General features: G+C 38.4%; 1 protein-coding gene across 2 annotated transcripts in view; it reads right to left on the reverse strand.

The window, feature by feature from the left end:
* Window positions 1-17,022, reverse strand: part of ANKS1B (ankyrin repeat and sterile alpha motif domain containing 1B) — a 396,726-nt gene extending 379,704 nt beyond the window's left edge. For both annotated transcript variants that reach the window (XM_053977912.1, XM_053977910.1), the window contains exon 1: window positions 16,889-17,022. In XM_053977912.1, the coding sequence (XP_053833887.1) occupies window positions 16,889-17,022 (134 nt within the window). The remainder of the gene's footprint in view (window positions 1-16,888) is intronic.
* Window positions 17,023-22,286: the final 5,264 nt, after the last annotated feature.

Genomic DNA, 22,286 nt, shown 5'->3' on the forward strand with positions numbered 1-22,286 from the left:
TAAAAAAGGCCCATCCACCACAATCTAGCAATATCACCAAAGCCAATTAAAAGTGTGTGATCTAAAACTTCTCTCTTTACTGCCAAAAATCCATAGTCACACCTTTTTCTTTTTTCACTATTATCTAAATTATCCCTGAAAACATATCACACATCCTCATCTTCAGTTCTCTTTTCTGAAGTAGTTTATGCTCTTATCAGGTATTTGCATAGGCTTTTATTTCTTAATGAACTTAAGTATAATCAGTCAAATAATCCAACAATTCTTTAGGATATTTGCTGTCCTTATTATTATGCTAAGTCTCAGTTCATTGAAAAGAGTATACAACCCAAGCAGATTTCCTAAATAAAACATATCTTCTCTATTTCACACTTTTCCTTTTTAATGTTGGATGGGATTATGGGTGACTTGTCCTGTTTTAGTCTAATCATACTTGCCATTGGCTCATCCTGAGGAACACCAACTTTTTTCCTAAATAAAGACATCGGTTTCTCTCTTTTCAGACTACTTTGTCACTGTATCCTTCCATCTTACTATTTTCAACTCAATAGGCAATGCTTCCTGATTTGTGTTCCTGTATTATTTTGCCTCAGGTGATTCTCTTTATGGCTTAAACTGGTGTAAAGAGGGAAGAGAGAGATGGTGGCAAGGCAGAAGGGGTGTAGAGATGGGGTGAGAAAGGGATGAATGGAAAGGTAGATTAATGGAGATAGAGTGATGGGGGAGAGAGAGGCAGAGAAGGGAGGAACAGGCAGATGGGAGAGGTGGGCAGAGAAACCAAGAGAGAGGGATCAGAGAAAAGGGGAAGAAAGAAATGGAGATATTAAATAAAGACTTCTATGTTCCAAATTGATATATTTCAGTAATGTAATATTTTAATGAACGTATTTTTCTCCAACCAGTTCACCTGGAAGTCATATATGAATAGCAATTACTTCAGCAGATGAAAATTATTGCACAAATATAAAACTTCACCACAGACATGAACAGATTGATGAAACTCATCTGAAAAAGGATCAGTTTTAAATCTTGTTCAGTGCCTAAACAAATCAAACCTACGACCAATACATGCATAACTGCACAGTTCTGCTAAGTCTATAAAATTATAGTCATGACACTCTGAGACAGCCAGTACTTCAAAGTCCATGCCACAGAGAAAACTGCAGGTCCACTTCAAACAGTGCTAACACTTCTGAACCTACCATCACAGCACACTAACACATTTCTTACTCATTCAAAATGTTGTCACAGAAAAACAATTTAATTGAAAGGTGTGGTTCAGAAAGGTTTCAATATAGTACAAACAGAACGCTCCCTTACTTTGCAACAAATTGCCTTTAAAATTCACTAAAGTATATGACTTCCAAATTTTGAGTCTCTGGTAATTCCACTTTCCTATGTGAAACTTAAAGAATCATTCTGAAGTGGGGGTTTTTCATGTAGACTTCTAAGTTTTTTAAACAGAAAAGAAAAGAATATGAAACTCAAGGCTGCTGGATTGTGATGGGAAGATTAAAGTAACCCTTTACCATTATTATGTTTCGCAAGCAAGTGTCATGTCCAACACTGCTTGTATGTTTTGGATTTAAATTCTTTAATCTCTTTCAATATTTTTATGTAACTCTGTATAATCTTTGGTCTGGGGAAAAGTACATGCTGGGTAAACCAGTTATTACAGAACTCTCTTGGGATAAGACCAGAGACTTGAACCTGAGTCTCCACATCAGAAGTGAATTACAGGGTTATCAGCTTAACTACTCTTTTAGACTCTGTTACACTCCATGCCATTTCTGTGGTCAGAAACCTAGATCAAAAAAAGTATAAAAACTACCACAGTTCAACAAGAAAAGCTGGGATTTTTTTTAATTGAAGCCATTTTTTAAAAAAAATTATTTTAAAAAATTATCCACTTTAATTTTAATACCAGCTGCTCTTCAGAGCTATGTGAAACATTTATGCACAACTACAGACATATAAACACCTCTAATTTCTTGGAAAAAAAAGATATTGATTGGGAGGGAAGAGGACATGCACCTTCGACATCATAATATTATTGATGCGTGCCTCTAAGGAAAGGAACTTGGCTCTCTTCACCGAAGCATAGATCTATAAAATGGACACATAACTACCTAACTGTGACTGAGTTCATTTCAAGATTTTTCAAGGTTCCCTATATAGGTAAGACATAACTCAAATTTATTTGCAAAATGTCTTCAGTATGTTTTTTCCCACTTGCATTATTTTCTGGAGGATGGTGATACCCAGCCCTGTCTCATTAGCATTGAAGTAACATCCCACAACAGAAAAAAAAAAAAAAAAAAGAAAAAAAAATGTGTGAAGATAAATTGAGCAATTATTTACATTTAAGTTTTAAGCTGTAGTAGAAAATACTGACCTATTGAGAAATTGATAGGCTAGCTCACTACTGATCAACAGTGAAATACATAAACACAACTTGATAGTGTTTCAATTGATCAAATGATCAAAGCACTAACAGAATTAGAGACATGTAATATTTAGCACAGTAACACTCAGTTACACAATATCATTAATGCAGTCAGGGTGTAGTTACAGAATACACTTCTGTTAGCCAAAAGGCATTTTCTTCATTTGGAATGTGAACTAATGTTTAGGTGTGCAAGTCTTCAGCTGTTATGGTAAAGACAAATGACCCCAGCTTTAGCCTGAGAATCCATTTGAAACTTCTCTTTGCATACTGTAATTGCTACATATGCTTACTAACCCAAAGCCTGCTCAAAAAACAACCTCTTGGAAAATGATGGAAAAAATCAGGTACTGTATTACATACGGCCAACTTCAGCACAGCACCACAATACCAAAATAAGAGACATATTGCACTTCAAATGAGAAGTTAAAGTCAGGCTACTTTTTCCTTTTCTGACAATTTTTAAGGTGGGTCACAAATCTCTAATCTTAGTTCCAGGTGTTTGTTACCAGTTTCTAATAATTTTCAAATCTAGCTAAAACTTCTTTGCATGATGTCCATGAAAACTAAACTTCAAGCATCTTTAGAAAGAAAGTAGTTCTTCATACGTGAATCAAAAGTAGTTTAAATGAAAAACAACTATTTAAATAATTCATATTATTGTCAAGTTCCATATGCTTAGATGTGTAATAACGTGCCCTAATGGAGTTGAAAAGGGAAAGAGCTTTGTGATCAAAATTACATTGCATTTGCCTGTGATGGTCTAAATTTGCAGAAGTATGCCCTGAGCAGTGCTATCACAGTCAGGACAGCCTCCTTTGCTGCTCTGGTAAATTTGAAATAGTTCCTGACAACTCCCTATGTGAGTGTCAATTCAACTGCTTTGAAAGGTAGCATCTGCCTTATAGTTACAGTGAAAAGAAAGCCATCCTTTGTTGAGTTCTATATGTTTTACCTGAGGTTCATATGATGCCCAGTAAGTTTGGTAGCGCAATACTGTGAAATGACTCTGGTACATACATTACTTTCTATGGAGCTGAGAAAGAAAATCCCCAAAGGCCCAACTTTTCAGGAATATAATGAATTGTCAGGTTTACCAAAAGGCTCATTTTTATGGGGAAAATCTCAGCTGTATTCTGGACTTTTCCAAGAATCCTGGAAGACTACAATAATGCATGCTGCATGACAGTTGCTGGTGCTACAGCACCTCACAAGTCAAATGAAACTTATCAAAAGAGATGCATATTGTGAACTGACCTTCTTAAATAATTGCTCTTAATTCCTCTTTAGGAATTGTGACATTCAGAAATGGTGACATCTTGTGTAATTTAACAAAGTCATATTTTCAAAGGAGATTTGTGTAATTAGCTACTATGAAGATTAGCAAAAGTAGTAAACTTTCAAAGAAATAAGTCTAGACATTTTGGCTCTATCCTTTAAAAAATAACCCTGAGGCCTGCTTTCTCAATCTTGACTGAATTTTTTTTTTAACCCAAGAGGATATTTTAACAGAAATACCACAGAAGGACTGAATTCCTTCCTTGTGCCATTTTTCAGAGATAGTGGGTTTGGTTTTGGCATTTTCCTAAGTAGCTAGGCAAATTCATCCACATGTGCTATGGGTCTCTTGGGCAAAGATCAGACAACATAGAATCACCTGCATGTATTCTCTTGTCACTCTCTAAATAAATTTATTTGCCATTTCAAAAGTTTTCATCAGTCTTTGAGGAAGGTTCTGAAAAAGGACCTTTACCATTTTGTCCAGGAAATTATCAGGCCCTACTTTGTAAATCAGTCCTGTATCCCAATCTTACATTTTTGATCAGTACTGCGTATGTTCTTTCAAACTACCCAATGAATTCTGCTTTATGGTCAATTTTTCCATGCCATTTTCAGCCTAGTGCCTTCTACATTCACCAAAGTCATTAACCTCCATCTTCTTTTTTTCTTTTTTTTTTTTTTTTAATATGGACTCCCTGGCCTTGAGGTGAATATCTGCAGCAAGGTTCTCTTTTTCAAGGCTGGCATAAGCAACCTTGGGATTCTTCACATCTTAAATTTTGCCCCCCTTTCAAACCGGGCATCACAATTATAGTGGGAAAAGAAGGGATGATGGTGATCAGAAAAAACCCTATGAAAATAATATTTAGCTACTGAGGGAGGGGAAAGAAATCTCCTTGTCTCTTACCACCATCATAATTAGCTGATTTATTCCCTGAAGATTATCTGCTGAAATAGGCAGCCTAACAAGGACAGTGCTCCCTTGCCATTTTAAGAAGCAGACACTTCTAAACAACCTCACTTGCTTTTCTCAAAACTTATTTCCTCAGTCTGTGTCCTGTTACAACCAGTTGAGCTTTAAAGCAAACGGAGAGCAAACCATTCAACAGTTCATGTCCTAGCAAAAACTATTCATACACTGGAGACGCATGACAAGATTTCTGCTGCTTTTACTCCTTTTATGTCATTTATGCCTCTTTCTTGCTTATAAGAGTTATAAGCTTTCTTGCTTATAACTCTTTCTTGCTTGAATGACAAAGACATGGATGCTCAGTGCAGAAGATCTCTCTTTTTTTGGTTAAGCAGTAGCAACACAGTAAGTACCACGGATCAGGAACAGCTTCTCTTCTGAAGTAACTCATTAGTTCTGGTCCACAGTTTAAGTGAGAAAATGACACACATCCCATTTATGCCTCAAACTATCTTTCTAGGGCATAAGAGGAAACTGGGGAATGACCTTGCTGTTTCCTCAATAACTGTTTCCCACAAGAGAAGAGAGGAAAATAACATCTTTCCCCTACATACAGCTCTTTCATTTCATCTTCACACTTTACTTTCAACAATTAAAGTTTGATTTTTCTTGCCTCATTTTTGCTGTTTCAGGTAATATAATGGGAATCTTGTTTAAATGAGTATCACTAGTCACTGAAAAGGAAAAAAACATCCTCCAGCATCTTAAATTCTACATGTCTCATAAATATATTAGATACACATCAGGAGTTGTAGTTTTTTGTAAGTTATTAGAGGTATCTCAAATTTCTTTGTGTTTTGTTCACCACCATATGGGTAGTCCATATTTACAATCTCAAAAGAAATATATTTTTCTCTGAAAAAAAATTATATATTTCTGTGGAAATATATACATAACTATATACAGAAAGAGTGTATTAAAAATTGTTCAGATTGCAAAGGCAAGGATTAAAGTTCTGGTGCTAAGTCATCCTACTAACACATAAATATTAATAATAGTCTTCATCACATGATTTCCTTTTATTGTGCAATGAATGATCTTGGAACAGTTGAAGGCCTATCCCCTAGAATGGGGATGATTGAATAAAAACTCTTTTCTTTTTGAAAATCACAGGTATTAAAAGGGTGCATTGGTATTTATTAAATAAATTAAACAAGGTAAGAACAGGAAGAGCAGTTTAATGCTGCACCATGGAACTGAATTCTATCCATGTCTGTCCTCCAGAAACAAACCTCTGAATATCTGAACAGATCTTTATACATCTGAACATCTAAAATGCTACTTAATTTACAGAGAATGTTCTTCACATAATATTTCATTAAGATGTGAAACCCTTGCTGGGAGATGTCATGAATGCTAAAAATTTCCATTGCTTCAAAGACCAATTGAACAAATGCATGGAAGAAAAAATCCATTGGAGCTATTTAATACAAAGACAATACATCTGTTGTAGAAAGCTGCTGTAAATTGCTAAAAGCTGTGAGAGTACACTGGAGAAACTGTTACATACAAGTGATTGCTTTGCCACTATATTCTTCTAAGAACAGGCTCTTGACTCCCAGTCAAAACTGGAGAAGAGTACTTTGCTAGACAGACATTCATTCTGACCATGAAGAGCCACTCCTATCATTTTATACTAACTATATTAATCCTGTGAAAAAGGAGCTCTTTGAAGTCACCAGATGGAAACACCAATTCAACACATACTTCTCGCCATAATCTAAGAGTGCTTCAGTCAGCATTTTTAAGTGCAGATATTAAAACCCTATCCAGTCACTGAAGTACAGGGACAGTAAACTCATTAATGCTGTGAAGCAGTCAGATACCATAGTGACAAACATCAGCCAAAAAAAAGCCCAGGAGAAAAATTAATCATTCTTTTTCTAGAGAAGAATTTGAATTTTATGCAGAAAATGAGGCTCAGGGCTGAACACTGAGTAGTAAGTTAAAAATGCTGAAGAACTGCTTATTTAATGAGCACTGTCTATCCTGGGCCACAAGTGAGGAAAAGACTACAGATTGTGTCATTAAAATAAAAACATGTAATGCCTGCATTCAGTGGGATACATAAAAACTTCACTGGCAACCTTAATTTTATCATTCATAAAAAAGACAAACTAAACCTCCTGAAATTTCACCCTGTAGTGTCATCTTGGCAAAACTTTACTAGATGATTTATCACCACTTCTTCCACTTAAACTAATGTCATGACTGGTGGCCCTTTATTAACCACTATATAGGAATTTATTTTAGCACTAAAAGAAAAGGAGAGTTTGCAAATGCATTTCACAAATATAGCAAGGAAATATGAAAATGTCAGGCTTTGAATGAAAACTGTATTTCAGTGCATATACATTTTCTTTCAATTCTGCTGAATGAATTTTTCTTTATTCTGTCCTGTTCCTCACAGCTCATCTCCTAAACTTTCACTGTCCTCAGTGCTGCTTACTGCCATGGTCAGTCTCAGTTCTTATTCCTAATCTCAATTATTCTACCCATTTCACGTACCAATCATTTCTTTTCAGAGTTTAACATACAGCCTGCTTGCCAAACCATTCCAAATACCTTGGTTCAGGTCTCCACCTATCTTCTAACCTCATCTCCTCACCAGAAACATATGCTTATTCCATACCTTTAGAGGCTTCATTTTCTGCTTATGACAAGACTCCTCTGCCTCTGTAATCAAGACTTATATAGTCTACATGAACGTAGGAATATAGGGGATAGATTTACTTGTTGTGACAGGCAAACAGATTTGTAACATGTATGAATACTACATACTGTATGCTTTGTTTCCACAAATTATTTATTTGGTTCTCTGAAGCATTACTTGTGCACATTATGTGAGAATATCCCTGGCAGATCTACCACTTGGTTATGCAAGATACTGCTCTGCAATAAATGTGCACAAAACAGGAAGCAGGGTGATTGCAAATCACTTATGAGCCTATTTTGACAAATTAACCATCCAGATGACAAGAAGGACATGGAAGTGCATAAATAATTATTTGAGAAAGCTGAAAACTAAAAATAACCAAATTATGCTTTTAAGAAACCTTACCAATGACTTAATTGAGATTCTGAGGTCAAACTGCTAATATGAATATGCTGGCTATGTTAATTCACAAAAAACTAACCTAGAGATTCACTATTCATATGGAGTGACATTTAAAAATAGAAAACAATGACCCTAACAAGTCAGTAAGTAAACACAAAAGACATTAAACTCAAGAGTTAATTCTCAGAATACCAGTAAAAACTACACTGGAAAGTTTTATCATGAAGGTTCAAAATTCAAGCAATATGCAGTGCTTGAAGCAAGCAAAATTCAAGCAATATGCAATATGCAGAAAATACCAGTCTAAAAGATAGTCCCAATTCTGATTTATAAAACTCTTCCTTTTTCTTATTTTCTCTAAAAATCTACCTCCTGTACACTTCTCATATTATGGCAATGTGAATATTTAATAACTTAACCTATTTCAGCACTTGTCCAGGCTATGAAGGATTAGGAGAAAATCCACATACCAATCACACCATTCTTCAAGGAGAAAGAAGTTGCTAATGTGTAAACTCAAAGACTAAGTGTGATATTTGTGGTTTTGTAATGACTAACATGTCAGAAAAAGAAGTACAACACAAAAACTGTCCAACTCCAGCACAAGAACCTGTGGTGGTAGAAGAGGCTATTCACTCCCAGTTGAAGGACTACACAATATTTTTGCCTGAATTTCATGAGGCTCCAATGAGCCCATTTCTCCATCCTGTCCAGGTCCCTCCTTACAGCAATCCTTCATGTGAATGTTTTATCCACGGTTTGGTGTCATCTACAAACCTGCTATATGTGAAACATTGAAATCAATACTGGCCCTTGAATCCTGAGGAAACCCTCTAGAAACCCTCAGCACCTGGATTTTGTACTGTTTATCACACCCTCTCACAGTCCAGCCAAATTTCAACCCATCTTATCGTCCTCTTATTCAGTCCATAGCTCATCATTTCGACTGAGACTGCTCTGAGGTAAAACACCACGGTTTTTCTGTCCACAGACACAGTTTTCACTTTGTAGAAGGCAATTAAGGTTAGTCAGGCATGATTTAAGCTTAGTAAATCCATGCTAGCTGTTATCAGTTGTGTTATCCTTTCTGAGAGCAGAAACTACAGGCATGAGGATATGATCTGGAACTTTCTCTAGGACTTAGGATAGACTGATGAGCCAGGTGACTCCAGAACCTTCCTTTTGCTCTTCCTGAACACGGGCATGACGTTTTCCTTTTTCAGTCATCAGAAACTTCCCATGTTTGACACAATCCTCCAAAAATTAACAGTGGCCTCACAGTAATATTGGTTCCTCAAATATAAATGCTCCCCTGATCTTCCTCTGTTGTGGGGACTGTTTTGAAAGCTGGCAAGTCAAACTTTACAGCCAACCAACCAAAGCAGAAAAGGCAACAAGTCATTGTCTTTTCCATGAGCTTTGTCACTAGGTCTTCTGCCCCACCAAGCACTGAGTCCATATTTTCTTTTGATGTCAACGTATTTACTTTTGCCTTTCCTATCTTCCTAAGTTTCAACTCCAGCTCATGTTTTCTAATTTGTTTCTTGTACACTTGGAGCATTTTCAAGAAACCTCATGTGATACAACATCATGCATTTTAAGCAATTTTCATGTCACTCTAACTTCAACCATCCAGAATTCTGCCTCTTGGCCAGCTAATCTACTGATTGTCAATCAGTACCTACTGTCTATTGCTTCTGAATTAATCCAAACCAGCAGAAGGAAGAAATTCTACCCAAATTTAGCTTCAACCTACCTATACAAGTGGTCATTTTTAATATAGTCTACATATACTTTCCATTACTATTGTTTTCCTGTTCTTCAACGTTTATCTACAAAAAAAAAATTAAATTAGGGACATGTTTCATCTTGAAATAAAATCATTCAATATCCACTTTGGGGTGAGCTCAGTCACTCTCTATGCCCCCTAACTGACTAGATCTCCGTTGCCCGTAATAGGAACCTAGACACCTAGCACTGACATCAACGCCTACAGAAACATAGCTGTCACTGGCTGTTCTAAAGAGGAATTAAATTGCACTCAAGATGTCATTTTGAACGTTTTTTCTTGCTTTAGAGAATACATGTGCAATACATAGGAAACAATGTAAAATGGTTATAATAAAAATATAACCTTGTGGAATTAAACCTCACAGAACCTTTCTTACAGTAGACACCTGCACATCATTAGAAATTCATAGGTGTTAAGTGAGGTGCAGAATAGTTGTTGTATCACTTCTTAATGCGAAGTGATCATACTGAAAATACTGTCACCAGGAAAAAGTAATTAAAAAATAAAAAAGGTTTCCCAATAAAGGCTAGAAGGTTAAAAAAATGTATTCCTTACTTTCCAAGAGGGTCCATGTACATGAAAATGACATATGAGTAGGCAGAAATTAACACTACTTACTATGCTTTACACATTTAACATTAAAAGCTGTCAATATATTTTACCTTGAAGTATTAGTATAGGATGAGGATGTGTATTCTAACCGGAGGTGGCCAGCAGAGAAATTCCATGGCAGAAGGGAATTCTAGCTGCAGAACTCTTGTATCTGTCACCTCCCAGGTGAGCAAACTAAGCTTGCTAAAGAAAAGGCACTGTAATTGCACTCTACATTACGCTGTCCCTTACAGGTTATATACCAGTAGCATAAATTAAAGCAGTTTATAGGATGCTTCTAATAGTGCCTTTTTTCAGGAAAATAAAAAAAAATTGCCTTGACCTGTAAGCACTCCTTAGCAGCTCATCCAGGAATACTCATACAAACAGAAATTCAGGCAAATAAAATAGAGGTAGAGGTTTCCAAACTTGTAGAGGTTTGGAAACATGGCTATGTCCTGGATCCCTGCTGCAGGTGTAAACACACCTGCCCTAAAAGCATCTCTCTTTGCTTTTCATAACATTTCCAACCTTCACAACATAGCACACCTTTCAGATTACATCATTCTTCATTCCCTTTCATTTATTTCCCCTTTAAGTTCTACTATAACATTACTACTTAAAAACAGTGATGTCCTGTCAATGTCAAAAATTTACAAAGCAGCTTTAATTCTACTGAATTACCAAACCTCTAAAATGATAAAACTTAGATAGGAGGGGAACACGGTGGTGATCACAATGACTTTATAGGGTCCTCTGTGAAATTAGACACGAGCCATCTAGTGGCTAAGAATTCTACAAGAATTCTAAAGGTATTGTTTTAAGTTACAGACACTTCAGTCCTCTGAAGGTTGTTCCTTACCTTCTCCTTTTAACACGTTCATCAAATTTCCCTTACTAGTCTGCCTGGTTCCATCATAAACTCCATCAGTCCATATCTTGATCCTATCTATGGGCAGATAAAATTACCTTGCTAGATTTTACACTAGATCTACAGTTCTTGCTGGTCATTTTTTGCATTTGGACCAACATTTTAGAAAATTAATAGAACATACACTTGAACAATACTCAGAAGACTATTTCTGCAGTGAGATGTGAGAAGTTTATCCATAGAGTTTAAATACAGAGGTTAAATCTGGGATCATACTGAAATCCTAGGGAAGTTGTGAATTGCCTTGACCTTAACCATCTATTGGATGTCCTGGATATTGTTATATTGCTACATTTACATATTGCAAATATTTCAAACTAGAGAAGAAATCTAGAGAGTTCAATAGATAAAATGTTGTCTGAACTTGGATTGAAAGCATTAATCAAAAACAAAAATAAAAATAAGTCCAAGAAGGGTAGAAGATAACAAAATGAAGGCTAAAAGAAGCTCACACATTTGCAAGGGAAAGCAGAGTCAATGCAGCAATCAACTATCACTAATACCAAAAAGCATAAACTAACTGTTGTCCTGATTATTAGTTTGCATCCCATACTCAAAGGCAAAAAGAAGAAAGATTAAATATATCCTCAAAAGAATTAGATTAATTTCTCTAACATGATAAAGCAGGTAATCGGGAAATCTGGGAATGCTTGTCTCTGCTTAGGACATCAGTACAAACCTCTTCATTAATTAAAAGTAGTATAACTAAAATTAGAAATACATATAGATTAACTGGATGCCACATTGAACTATGTAATAAATACTTTCCATTTTATTATCTGTGCTGGTTGTCTGAAATAAATGCCTTGGAATTATGTGAGCCCAGAACTCTGGTACTACAAGCCTCATATAATACTATCTCTTCATAAAAGAACCTAAGAAAGTTCCCTTTACTTTAAACAATGCTAGTTGTAATGATAAAGAGAAATAGATGTCTTATTCTTGTTAAGTTGATCCATTTGTTATTCAAATTATAACATGAAAAAACTTAAAAACCGTTAACTAAAGCTTCATAAAATATTTCGACATTTTAAATGCTTCCTGCTCTACAAGGCCTACCAAGTGTGATCTGTTTTTGCAAAGGAAGCTGAATGAATCAGAGGGCTCTGCACAAGGACAGAAGAGGATCTGTGTGGTTTTCAGCACGCACTGAGGCCATCAGGCTAAACTGTGGCTTTGCTGCAAGCAAGACACTGCTCTGAGAAACAGATGAGGAAACAGATTGCAACTCCCAGACTGACAATCTGCTTGCCGTGTTTCTTACACTTTGGAGGAGAAGTAACTTGGGCCAGGCCTACACATGGTGTAGCTGCACTAAGTAAGGCTGAGCAAAGAATGAAACCATTCCCTGCCACAGTGCCAAGTGTGGAAGGGGAAAAAATCAGCTCCAGGCAGGCTGCTCCACCCTCTCATGCTGTGTAATGGCAGCAGCCAACAAAGAGCAAAAAAGGGCCAATTCAACCTTCCCTACTAGTCTGTGCCAGTTCATATTAATTAATATTCAATCCCACAGTCCCGTTAAAAATCCAAAGCTCTTTTAACACGTACAGTTTAAAAAGACTAAAAATTAACATATAATCAAGAACTATCCATTCCTGCTAGTAACATAGAATAAATGGGCATGTGCGTGGCTACATGTGGCAAAATGAGGTAAGGTCTCTGAGATACATTAAAACCTCCAAAGTTATTTTTCCTAAAAAACTCTTTGAAAGAAACATAGGCTGTCTCTATTCAACAATGAACAACTGGTTGCTATGTATACAGAGATAATCAAATTAAGTAAATTAGAAATACCAGGTTTATTAGAAACATTTTACTCTTTCTATGTGTTAAATTCTTTAATATGCATTTAAAAATTTGGAATACAGAAATTAAATTATACATTCTGTTAGAGAGACTGTAGGATTTTACTGTCAGGTTTTTGTGTTTAGACTGGAATAATATAAGAGCCAGTGAAATCACATAAAAAATATGTGAAAATTCTATTTACAGTCTGGAAAAAAAAATCCCTAATTCTAAACTTCAAAAACTTTTTTTTTTTTTTTTATGAAACATATTTAATATATTAATGTATGACAATTCCAGACAGTGGAATCCACAAAGAAACAGAAAAAATAAATTTAGCCTTAAGTCTTCTAAACTTTGAATGTTTTTTCTTTTACTCAACATAGTAAAAGAAGAGATTCCAGCCCTGCACTAATGTTTTGGGTTAGAGACCATAGGCAAAACATGTAACACAGCTTCAGGTGTCCTAGTGTATCACACTGGGAATTCATATGTATCTCCAGAGCTCCCATTTTTTTGTCAAAGTCCATCATTCCATTCCAAAAACACCTGGGCACCTAAAGTGCCAGTAAGTACCCTAGTTTAAGCAACTAAATTACATCAGGTGTTTACTTAGGTTACTTGTTCTAGCATGTTGCAATGCTTTATGCTGATCTTTGCACCTGAGGAATTCACCTTCACTACATTGAGCCACAATCTTTATAATAAAGAGCAAACTATCGATATTGAAGCAGGGGGCACAAACTGACCCACAGCAGCTTTCCAAAGCTCCTCCTAAGCTGAAATGAGTTACAGAGTCCACACAGTCAAACATCACTGATTTGTTGTCATTGTTTTAGATAAACTAATCTGGCCATGAGGTTTTATGTAGTAAGTATTACAGATATCTGGGTCTTAATTAAGCATACATCATTTTTATGCACTTTGCACATACCCTAAGCATGTGTTTAAATTCTCGCAGGAATTCATTCATACATTTATATGTGTGCTTAAATAGCCTTCCAGAACAAAGCTGTTTCATTGAACTGTTTTTATAATTTAATGACTTAGGAGTTAGAAGTCAGGCCTTTAAAATTTATATGATTTAGTCTGCAATTAGCATCAACAAGTAGGTCTAGCTATAGAATACCCATACAAAAGTTTGCCCTATTTTCCCCCCAAGTACCATAAAACACATTAATCATTAGGAAAAAAAAAAGCTGTTATAAAAATGTAAATAGGACATCAGACCTCAGATAGTTTGTTCATTGGTTCAGATAACAATCAAGGTGTATTTTTCAATTTATGAATAATAAATTTCATTCACAGGGCACATAATTACTGTGAAGCAAATTTCCACCAAAAATCATGTCTATACATAGAGCGTTCAGCCACATAAATTGTCTTCAGCACTTTGAAGAAATCCAAACGGACAATGTAGTCCTGCTACCTAGACCAATGCATCAGGCACAGTATTAGTCTATATGCATACTGAAAGAGTTGGACTTTTCCAACCTAACACTAGAAACAGCACTACCAAAAGGAGAAAGAAAGAGCAACATGGACCTTTCTCACTTACAGTGGGACATGTACAGTCCTCGGGCACCATTTTAGAAACTGAGAAATAATTATGATCAACAAAACAACAGGAGTTACTGTCAAAATTACTCCTAAAAATAAATAAAATTATGAAAATTATGTCCCTATATTATTCTCTGTTGCTTTTTCTTAAACAACTTTCAAAAGTTTTTATTCTAATAAACTGTATGCAAAGATACTAATATAGCTCTACTAGTAAACTTCTTCAGGTTTTCTATTTAAAAAAGTCTTTGGTTCCCCTTCAAATTCAAACTTTTATACTGCACAAGTATGGGTCTTCTACAGCTTTGTTATTTTCCGTAAGTGTTGATTTCCCAAACAGGATCAGGATGTTCATATGACTCTCATATTGTTTCCATGTTTTCTATACCAAGATAGATCCAACCTTAATCTTGCATGTCATTCTGGACTTAATCCATAATTAATGGCATCAGTTAGAACATGGAACATTTCCAAAAAAAAAAAAAAAAGCTATGTCAAAATACCTGTCATATATAATTCTTTCTTGAAAAACATTTACTATAATGCATACTAGTTTCTGCTTCGAGCTTTCCTGCTGAACCCTCTAAAAAGTCCTATGTTCCATAGTGTGTTAGATTGTGAAACATTTAAGCATCATTAATGATGCTTACTGAATTCTTTCTAAATTAGAAATATTTCATCATACAGCTGGATGCAGCATACAGCTGAAAGTTCATTCTTAATTTTTGAAGCTGTGTTTACAGAAAGTCATAGACATTCTTGTTAACATTAGTAAGAAATGCCATAAATTAAACAGTGTATGTTTTACTCTGCTTTACTTCTCTTCAAGCTAAGTGCACTTCCAGGAAAAAGAAAAAAGCCAGTTGACTTAACAACCTAAAATTCTTCAATCCTGAGTAACAAACAAGAACTGTGATGACCCATCTGTATATACAAAACACACGGTTCACGTGTTCTGTGTACATAACATACAACAGTGTTGTTTAATAAAGGAAGGCAAGCACAAGCAAATACACTCCCTCTGGATATACAGAACTCACAATATATAACATGAAATAAACAGTGCAAGAATACAGCACAGGCACTAGCCCTGGAGAAAGCCATTGTACAAACCATGTGTTAGAACTAGATTATAAATGGCCAGTCATTGTACTGAAGTGAACTTACATCTGTACTTAGAAAAGTAGGTATATTTCAAATTTAACTGACTAGCTGGCACACTTCTTCCTGAGCAGCCTATTCGAGTACAGTACAAACAAGCAATCACATGGTGTGTTTTGGTTTTGGTCAATGGGCTAGTAATTCAACAGTGGTGCAATAGCAAATTGAACTGGGGCACCACAGAACTTTGGGAAACTATGAATACCTGAACTGTTGTTGTTTACAGCACTAAACCTAGCTTTAAAATAGCAAGATTTTAAAATAGAGTTTAAACAGTATAATTTGCAGAGTTACCATTAAATTTTCCCTGACAGGGAACATGGAAATAATATAAATACCTTGACAAGAAGGCACTGGCAACAGAATCACAAATACATTTTAATTTAATCAATTTCCATTGTGCTAGGCCTTTTCTTTCTTTAAGGAATAAAAAACCAAATCAAACCCCCAATTTGTTCAAGTTCTAGGTCAACAGTGTTTCGGTTCATTTTGTCTTCTTTTGCTATGCCTAGTTTAGTGTTGAACACTAGCACTGGACTGTGTGCTGCAGACCTTCTCTGCTCTGAATACAGTCAAATGCCATAAATGATGGTGACAATGCTCTGACTTAAGAGCATGATGAAACTTACAATGAAAGCTATGCTCTGGATTGCAGGAGATACAACTAATGATGGAAGTTAAGCCCTATCACCCAACATGGCCAGTAACCCAGTTTCACTCCACTACAACCAGGTACCTTGAAAGTAATGCTGCTCTTACCTAACCTGCTCCCTAAGTTTTACACCTCCTCTGCCTCGAAGATCTCCCACAAAAAAAAGATTCCTTTTCTTTGTTTTGTAGGCTTATTACAATGGCATGCCTAATTTCTTCTGCAAGCAAGGGTAGAAGCTATGGGTGAGGGTATGGGGTGAAGCTATCTTTTAACACAGAATTCCACAATGCAATGCCTTGTCTGTGATAAACACTGCAATTAAAATAGCAATTTGAAGATGGAAATATCAAAGGAAGGATAATTAATACATTGTATGTATTAGTCCAGCAGTCAAAACATAAGTTCTGCACCACAGCTAGTAACAGAATGAACAAGGACCCTGCAGACGCATTGAAGGCAGGAAATTCAGTACCACTATATTAATAAAATGACTGCCTGTGACTTTAAACCCTGGCATGCTTGTACTTGGCAAGAGAGTGGACGATTTATTGTTACTATGAAGGATGCTGGAATGGAAATGAAGATGAGAGGGGCGATGATAATGATGATAGGGAAGAACAGGTTAATATCCCCAGCATTTGATGGGGAGCGATGTCCCTACCTCAATAAGCTGGATAAGGGAATAGCTCCAGATCCACTGCCCAGGATCCCTCCTTTCCTCCCAGAGAGGAGTTTCTCCACCAGAGCCACATTCCCAGTGCGAGCGGCTTCCAGCAGTTCCTGGTCCTTCCCCATGGTCGGGAACCAAGCAGCCCCCCACGGGAGAGCTGCACCCCGGCCACTGAGGCCCCCTCCCCCCAGAGAACGGTCTCCCCTCCCCAGACCCTGCCTCAGAGCAGAGCACAGCAGAGATTCCTGCAGTCCCTTCCAGACCAGCAGGAGCAGCAGCAGGAGGGAGGAGGAGAATCACCTCCTCCTAGTTTCACTGGATCATTTCTGGGTGGAGTGAAGAAGGGGGGAGGGAGGGAGAGAGGGAGGACGAGGCCAATAAAGAACCTCCCCCCCACTCCCATGCACACACAGCCCCGGCCGAGAGGATGGGGCGGGGGGACCGGGCAGCCTCGGCCCCTGTGGCCGGTCGGGCCGGCGGGGATAACGACCCTCACAGATGGATGGATGGATGGATGGATGGACGGACGGACGGACGGAAGCGGGGAGGAGCGGGCGAAGGGAGGGAGGGAAGAGGCGCAGCCCTGCCGTGCCAGGCCCGTTGCTGAGGAGACGCGGCTGGCGCGCTCCCAGTGGCTGCCCGGGCACGGCGCCCCCTCCGCCCGCCCCGGTGCTCCGCCTGCCCCGCGCTCCGCGGCCGCCGCGCCCCCGCCCCGGCCCGCCCCGCGCTCCACTGCGGTGCCGGCAGCGCCGCCCGCTCCGCGCCCCGCCAGGTGCGCCGGCCGCGCCCCCCGCGGCGGCTCCGAGCGGCCTCAGGGCAGCGCCGGGCAGGGGCCGGCTGCCCGCTCTGAGCACGGGGGGCCCGGGGCGCTGAGGAGCTGCGGGAGCGGAGGGAGCAGAGGGCGGCTCCTGCGGCGGGCGCTGAGGGAAACGCACCCGCCCGCGGGGCGATTGTCAGCAGGTGCGGGTGGGGCGAGGGGCCCGTGGCACCGTGCGCGCGTGTGTGCGAGGCGGGGGCGCCAGCAGCGTTCCTGCCCGTCCGGGGGCGCGCCGGGGGCTCCGCACGGCCAGTGCCGGGGGCCCCGCACGGCCAGCGCCGGGGGCTCCGCACGGCCAGCGCCGGCTCCCCTGCGCGAAGCGGTGCAGGCAGACAGGAAAACCCGATCCCCGCGGGGGTCAGGGGCGAATCGGGCAGGCGGGACTGCCGGCACCTGCCGCACGCCAGGGTCGCGGCTTCTCCGTGTTTCCAAGGATAAGAAACACTGAGTGTAGGTATAACTGAATATATTTGGTATCAAATCCAGTCAGCCCTTCTGGAGCTCCCGGTTCTGTTACAGAGACCTTTTAAATTGTGTGACTTTTCTGGGCACCAAAATTAATAATTCCTCTTGGATTTTGGGTTTTTTCAAGCCAAGCTGAAAATACTTAGTGCTGGCCAACTCATAGGCACATCCTTGACAAAAGCACGGTTTGATACTGTGCATATGCAAGAACTAAATTATAGCCCCGTGTTCCTGTTTTAGTTTAGTAATTGGGGTAGGTAGGACCATAGGCAAATAGGTTATAGTCCCTCACCCTTCCCCCACTGGGATCAGTGGCACTCTCCCGTGTGTCCCCACTCTCCTCTTGTGTTCACAAGAAGCAATGGGAGCAATGGCTAAATAACATTGTGTTAGGCAGGATTCTGATGTTAGGTTTTTGGAGGTGTTTATTACACCAAAACTATGGTACATTTAAGGCAGTGGAAAGATCCTTGTTGATTTCACAAATGATTTGTTTTAGTCCCTGTCAGTAACAGTTCTACAGATGATTTTGTGTTTCTATTAGCTAATTAAGCAATTTTAATATCTTAAAAATTGATAGACATTTCATTGTGGGGTCTGATTTTCTCTTACAAAGGAAAAAAAAAAAACAATCCTTATGGAGACCTATCATTTCAATAAAGTCATCCACAAAATCATCCATACGAAACTGTATATTTTAGTTAGGAAATGTAATTTACATAGTTTTCATTTTCAGGATGTAAAATGATGTCTTCTCCAATATTGCCAGCAGGACACAGAACTGAACACATGCATAAAATTATTAAGGACTCTGTAACTACAGCTTTTCTTATTGCAAGAGTCTGATATAAATAGCAATTTTAAGGCCTGATTCTGTGATCACAAGTGTTTCAATGTGGTTTGAATATGTAAATGCATAATCACATGAATTGGGATTTATAGTTTAAGTCCTTAGCCACAGCAGTCACCGTGGAAAACTGTAATTTAAAGCCAAACTAAAAATTTGTATCTTGTTGCCAGCCACTTGAGCATTAACTAGTTCCAAAGAAGTTAGCCATAAACTAAGAGTACCCCTGCATTCTGAATTCGTGTTAAGGTTGCCATAATTTCCCTGTATTCCTGCCTTGCTTTTGATTTTGTACGCAGTCACGTGCATTGCCTGATAAACACCTTCTCACATGTATCCTCAGCATGCTCTGCATGAAGAGATTCCTTCAAGTTTGCTGAGAGCCTTGGAAGAGGTGCCAGTATTCAATGAAGAGCTAATCTTAAGGCAGGAATGTGTGCATAAACCTGCACATTTGTGAAAAATTAGATTAGAAGCAGATGCTAAGGAAAATCTCAGGTTTTCAAGAATTTGTATTGTTTATGTGGTTGGATCAGCAGATGGCAAATATGACTCAGTATAAACGTTACATAATTCTTCTAGGGAAAATAAAATCTCAAGACTGTGCTCTAATTGAAATGATCGTCCAGAAAGCAGTTGAAAAACACTAAGGAAAATCAGCATAGAAATATCAATGGAGCAGATGCATGCAGTAGCCAGCAAATTCAGAAAGATTTTATGAATGCAGAAAGGCTCAAAACCCCAGTAAACCCACAGCCTAGTGCCCAAAAAAACCTGTGAAGGCCAAATAGAAGATTTAGTTTCATTAACAAATATGGCAGAACAGAGTAATTCCATCAATTTGAAAAGTGAAAAAGAATGTAAGCAGCACTGATTAATGGAAGGGTTAAACGTGGATAAATTCTAAGGGCTACTGAAGCGAAGAATTGAGAACATGGGCTGGTCTGTTTCCAGAGATGAAATTGACAGTGGGCTGTAGTAAGAAAAGCAGAGTATCTAGACTGAGTTGAATGTAAATGGCCAAACCCATTCATTAGATTAAGTGGACTCCTTTGTGCTTTTAAATGTCTTACGTTTTTTGCTCCTGGTAATATCAGGACAAGACTGTGGAGTGTTAAAAGATGTATGTATGATAAATAAGTGAATTAGACACAGAATGTAGAAACATAGCTGTATAATTTGCCGTAGTTACAGATGAGAAAAATAATTTGTAATACAGCAAAGAGATCCTTCAAAATGTATGCTTTTTGAGCAGTGATGTTCCATATGACAGCAGAATTTTGATTCTAAGATTTTAGTATTTGTAAAGACATTTTAAGTTATGACCACTGCAGCTGTCAGTATCGAAGTGGCATCACACCTTCAATCTCAAAATTTCCCTCAACACAACATATGCTTTACCTTCTGTTTTCTTCCATTTTCTAAAATACCAGAGAGCACTTAGCCTACCTAGAAATTCTTTAACTGGTTTGTCATTTGAAAGGACTAGAAGTGACTGTAAAAAGCAGGGAGTTTCCTTAATGTTTTTACAATGCAACTATCACTCGGCTTTGTTCTCATATCAGGGTGACAATGTCTTCATTTCCTCCTGCAGCCTCCCTGAATTAAAGGCAAATTAAATGGGTGCTTTCTAACATTCCATGACTTTTCCCTCTTCATTTTCAAGCAGATGCATGGAAGAGAGTATGAAACACTAAGCTGTAGGTATTGAAGAAAACACTAAATTCATTATATTAAAAAATAGTTGTGTAGAATAGCAAACATTGACATCATATTTCAGGACTATGTATTATCCATTCTCTCACGTAAAGATATAGGGAAGGCCTAAGATCTGGATTACAAATTCTGAGGGGTATGCTGAAACAGAGCACAAAATGCTAGAACAAACCATCAGCTCTTTTTGACAGCAGAAAATAAATTAGCATTAAATAGGCCTGATTGTTATTCTAATTTTTGTGAAGGCTGCCCAAGAGAAAGCAGTATTTTTCATGCATCTGGGTGGCAAGTGTTTTTCAGTCTTGATATTGTCTTTTGCTCTTTAGGGTGTATATCTATAGCATAGAAAAGAAACTGAGTTTGAAGCCATGAGCTCTCGAGGCCAGGTGTGAATGCCATCATTTCCTGGTTCCCTGCCAGGGTGGAACCTGGATGCAGGTCAGCCCTCCTCAGGGATAGGCTCAGCAGGTAGATGGCACAGTGGATATGGCCTCGGTTTGGAAAAGTGGGACACACCATAATACTCACATGATGTTTAGTTTAGCTCTCACCACTGAAATATGCAAAAGGACTTGCATCCTCCCCCACTGTAAAAGAAAATTATAGAAACTGAAGGTACTAAAACTAACTCATGAGGGATATAAAAACACCAAGAGTTCTGTGGTCTTAAAAAACTGCATGGATTCTTGGACTCACCCAATTAAGTAGAAGCTGAAGTAACATGTGAGGGAAAAGCCATTTTTGACAACATTCCACAACAATCCTGTCTCTGACCAAACAATTCTGACTAGATGCCATTTTCTATAAACACATACTTCCTTTCAAACATGTTGGAAATTTGCAGGGGAAAAGAATGTAAAACTGGTCCCTTGGTGATGTTGCACAACAGCAAGACATTGTCTCAGCATTTGCAGTGACCCCATGGCATCATCTTTATGGGGCTCTGAACACGTTAAGGAAGAGCAAGAAATTAAACTGTGATTCTGTCTCACAGCCACTAACCTACAGAATCATCTGAATATGCCATGGGAAGTGTGCTGCATTCCCCACAGGGCTGAAACGTCCCACTGCTGGAAAGTGTCAAGGACACACAGACTGCAGGTTGTGTCAGTGCTGGAGAGCCAAACCTCCAGAATATGGGCACGGGATAGTACTGACAGAAAGTCAGATCTGTCTGCCGTGCCATTTCCAGTGCAGATGTGATTTTGCTCTGATGGCAGATCCTAAGGTTAACTGGGATATCTATACTTATCTTTACATGTATTTCTTGTGTCATGGCAGGTGGCATTAGCAGTATGATTATTCATCCAGTCCTTCTGCTCTATGTTAGGTTTACATCAGTGTGCTATCAAAATATGCCTGAGACTATTTTTCATGCATTAGAGAGAAATGCACAATCAAATGTGGATACAAGTTGGTAAGAGCAGCATGCTGATTAGATGCCCCAATCCGGTGTGTACTGACAGATACAGTAAAGTATTAAAGCTTTGCCTGTACTGCTTAATGCACAGCTTATTGCATAAAAACAACTTGTATCTACCTTT

This window comes from Vidua macroura, chromosome 5 (genome assembly GCF_024509145.1).
Source record: "Vidua macroura isolate BioBank_ID:100142 chromosome 5, ASM2450914v1, whole genome shotgun sequence".
NCBI classification, from domain to species: domain Eukaryota; kingdom Metazoa; phylum Chordata; class Aves; order Passeriformes; family Viduidae; genus Vidua; species Vidua macroura.